General features: G+C 42.9%; 1 protein-coding gene across 1 annotated transcript; it reads right to left on the reverse strand.

Annotated features, from left to right (window-relative positions):
* Positions 1,091 to 2,621, reverse strand: LOC105166106 (protein SHI RELATED SEQUENCE 5-like). The gene is made up of 2 exons (XM_011085337.2): positions 1,958 to 2,621; positions 1,091 to 1,500 (listed from the first exon to the last, which is right to left on the reverse strand). Exons 1-2 carry the CDS (start codon positions 2,592 to 2,594, stop codon positions 1,109 to 1,111), a joined length of 1,029 nt encoding a protein of 342 aa, XP_011083639.1. The 5' UTR covers positions 2,595 to 2,621; the 3' UTR covers positions 1,091 to 1,108.

Raw genomic sequence — 3,328 nt, forward strand, 5'->3', positions numbered from 1 at the left:
GAGAAGATAAGAAGTAGTGAAGTTTATGTTCCCCCTAGGATTGAAACGTCTTTGTCTGTAAAGATTATTGTACTTTATTAAGGTACAGAAATTTCGAATCTAGGGAAACTTTCTAAGTTTTTCTGTTTCCTACACATGGTACCATATCAAGAACGCTATACAAAAGCACCTTTAATCTTCCCATATTACATGTACCTTATCCAGCTACACCAACATTAATAACATCCATGTCCCAATTCACATGTATATATATATGCATCCCATGATGCAATAATATGCACAAATCTTCTTGATCCACACCTTCACACTCCTTTCTATTCATATTAGTAGCATCCTTGCATGTCAATGTCCATCACTCTTTAAACCAACAGCCCATTTAATTCCTGATCGTGTACACTTCAAAAAGAATGACAAATCACATGCAATAAACCGAAAACATATATAGGATATATTTCTGACTTGAAGTGCAAATGTACTCGTTTCTGGGACATACGAAGGGCAAAGTGACATTTGCCGAATGCATGGGAGTCTTGCAGGGCTGGACCGGCAGCGCCCCATTTTCTTATATTTGTGAGTTCTGTACTGATAATGCTATGCAGCAAAATCTAAGGCAGATTTTTTATTAAACAATTGTACAACAAACCCTTTCGTCCTAATTTTATCCAGCAAGAGAACGGATAATGGGGGAAAAGAGTTCAAAAGACCCAATCAGAAAACAAGGCAGAGAACGAAAAGCCCATTAAAGAATGATGAAAGCAACACAAAACATGCAAAAAAACGCACACATCCACATGCTGCACAAAATACCAAAATGAAAATCCTTCTACCCAAAGCACAACAACTAAAGTGGTATCGGTAAGACCAACAACGATTAAAAATTTAAGGTAGCGAAAGCATAAAAATCATGATTGAAATTCGAACAAGAGTACTAATATTAAAATTAACGACATCCCATTGCCTTTCTTCTTACACCGTGTGTGTGTGTTTGTGTGTGTGTTTTCGTTCAATGGGGTGTTGACAATCGAGTTGTGATTGATACTACTAACAAGAACAGAAATAAATCTCTCAGCCGTCGACCCTTTTTCGTTAGAGAGGTAAATTCTACTTCTTAATGTCTTGGTGGTGGGAAGAATTGCGTACCCGCCATGAAAGCGGTGAGAGGAGTTGGATAAAGTGACGGGTCTAGCATCGTGATATTCGGGTTGCTGGTGGTGGTGGTGGCGGTGGCGGATGATGTCGCTGCCGCGGCGGCAATGAAATCGAGTGGCTGCTGTTGGGATCCTCCTCCTCCGCCGCCGGAGGAGCTCTCTCCCCCACCACCAGGTGGATACCGGGTTTCCGGGCCTTGATCGTAGAGAATTCCCTTGAAAACATGCCCGCCGATGTTGACAGCCGTCTGATAAGCCAGATGCTCCTCCGCATCATCCACTGCACTCACTCTCACACAGCGAAACACTGCTGGAGAATTCACTTCTGGTGGGAAGTGTCCCAACTCAAACCCTAATCACCAGCCAAGAAATAAATCAGGCAAAAAAAACAAATGAAAAGCTGAGCCTTGAATAAAGAAAGAGCAAAGCATTTTTTTCCGCTAACTCCTTTGGACTTTATCTGCGTCAGTTTTACTCTGTAACAGTAAGAAAAGAGAGAGAGAAGAAAGGTAAAGAGGGTAGTTAGATGAAGCATGGAGGTTGGATTTCTCAGTCATCACACGCGAATGATTTATACGATGAACAGACAGCCTTGTTGTTGGTTAGTATTTCAGCAGTACTGGTACAAAGTTTCTTTCTTCGATTCAAATACATTATTTTCCTGTCCTTTCGTATACTTTATGGAACATTACTGTTAATCTTTAATGACCGCTATCTCAATTTCCTTTTTATTTTTGAAGAAATCAACACATCAATGGTTCCCATATTTTCAAAATTCTGTTTTCATTCATAGAAGACTACAACATCACCTGATGTCGTAGCAGGCAAACGCGACGTAGTGCAAGCAAGAGCGGAACTCGCACCACCACCACCAGGATTCTCTCTGAGGCGCTTAGGATTTTGATCCCCTCTGGTAGTGAGCTGCTGCTGATGATGATCCTGCTGCAAGGCCGCGAGCTGCTGCTGCCTCTCGCGGCGTTTGGCGGCCGGAACCCACGTGCTCTTGACATGGGTCTGGCACTGAAAGCCGCGGCTCTTGCAGCAAGTTCTGCACCTCAAATGCTGGCAATCTTTCTTGGCTTGGTTCCCGCAATCTTGGCAGTTCATTCCTTCGTTTCCACCTCTCCCTTGCCGCATCACCCTAAACCCTGCTGCTGATCTATAGCTATAATGGGAAGACTCATCACCAAGGCTATTGATAAGGTTGTTATTTCTTCTACTGCTGCTACTCGGGCCGACAGAAAAGTCCACATCTTGAATACTGAGGTGCTGAGTTTGGTGCTGGTAAGAATGAAGTCTTTGCTGATGCAGTTGATAGTATTGCTGCCATAGCTCAAAACCCTTGTTATAGATCTCTTCGTTCTTGAACAGGAACAAGCTATTATTGGTGTCGGTTTGCTGATCTTGGTCTTGATCTTTACCACCTAGTGAGAAGAACCCAGACATTTTCCACCCCTACAAGCTACCTCTAAGCTCAATTTTGGGAGAAAATCCATAGCAAGAAGGAAAAAGAGGGGTGACGGAGATGTAACTATAAAGTAGTAGTTCTTGGAAGATCCGAGCCAGTGTGTGTGTGCGTGGGTTAATTTGTAAATTTGCAATCTTGAATTATGGGACTAGTAAGTTCACTACTACTACTATAAATACTCAATTCCAAGAAGTCAAGTTATATGTGTGTTTAGAGGGAGTAAACTGTGGAGACAGGAGACTGGAGAGGGTTTTCGCTGCTGACTGACACACTCACTGTGTGTGTTGGTGTGCGTTGATGATTTTTGGGGGTTTGTTCTCTGCTTGCAGCTTTTTTCAGAACCAAAATTTAGGAATTGTTTAGGGTAAGAGAAAAAAGGGATGGAGAGAAAGAAAGGAACTCGTTGTTGGTTTTGTTTGCCTCTCTCTCTCTCAATCTCTCTCGTTCTTTCTTGACAGTGATCACTTGATCAATTGAATTGTTGGTGTTTGTTTTCGATGCATTAAAGTCACAGCTCTGCAAACGCCGCCATCAGCCACTGCAACCACCCCTCTGCAACCTCAATTTAAGACATCCCCCGTAGTACAAACCAATATCTCCCTCCCCCCACCCCTCTCTCTTCTCTCTCACACACAACACACACTCTCTCTCTGTCGCTCTTGATTTAATTTCTGCTAGGGCTTGTGGGTTTTAGTGGTGGAGTGTGTGAGCT

This window comes from Sesamum indicum, linkage group LG7 (genome assembly GCF_000512975.1).
Source record: "Sesamum indicum cultivar Zhongzhi No. 13 linkage group LG7, S_indicum_v1.0, whole genome shotgun sequence".
Taxonomy (NCBI): Eukaryota; Viridiplantae; Streptophyta; class Magnoliopsida; order Lamiales; family Pedaliaceae; genus Sesamum; species Sesamum indicum.

Coding starts and splice junctions, on each gene's coding strand:
- LOC105166106 (XM_011085337.2), bottom strand. CDS start 2,594: ATGTCTGGGTTCTTCTCACTAGGTGGTAAAGATCAAGACCAAGATCAG. Junction 1,501..1,957: donor TTTGCCTGCTACGACATCAG/GTGATGTTGTAG, acceptor GCTGGTGATTAG/GGTTTGAGTTGGGACACTTC.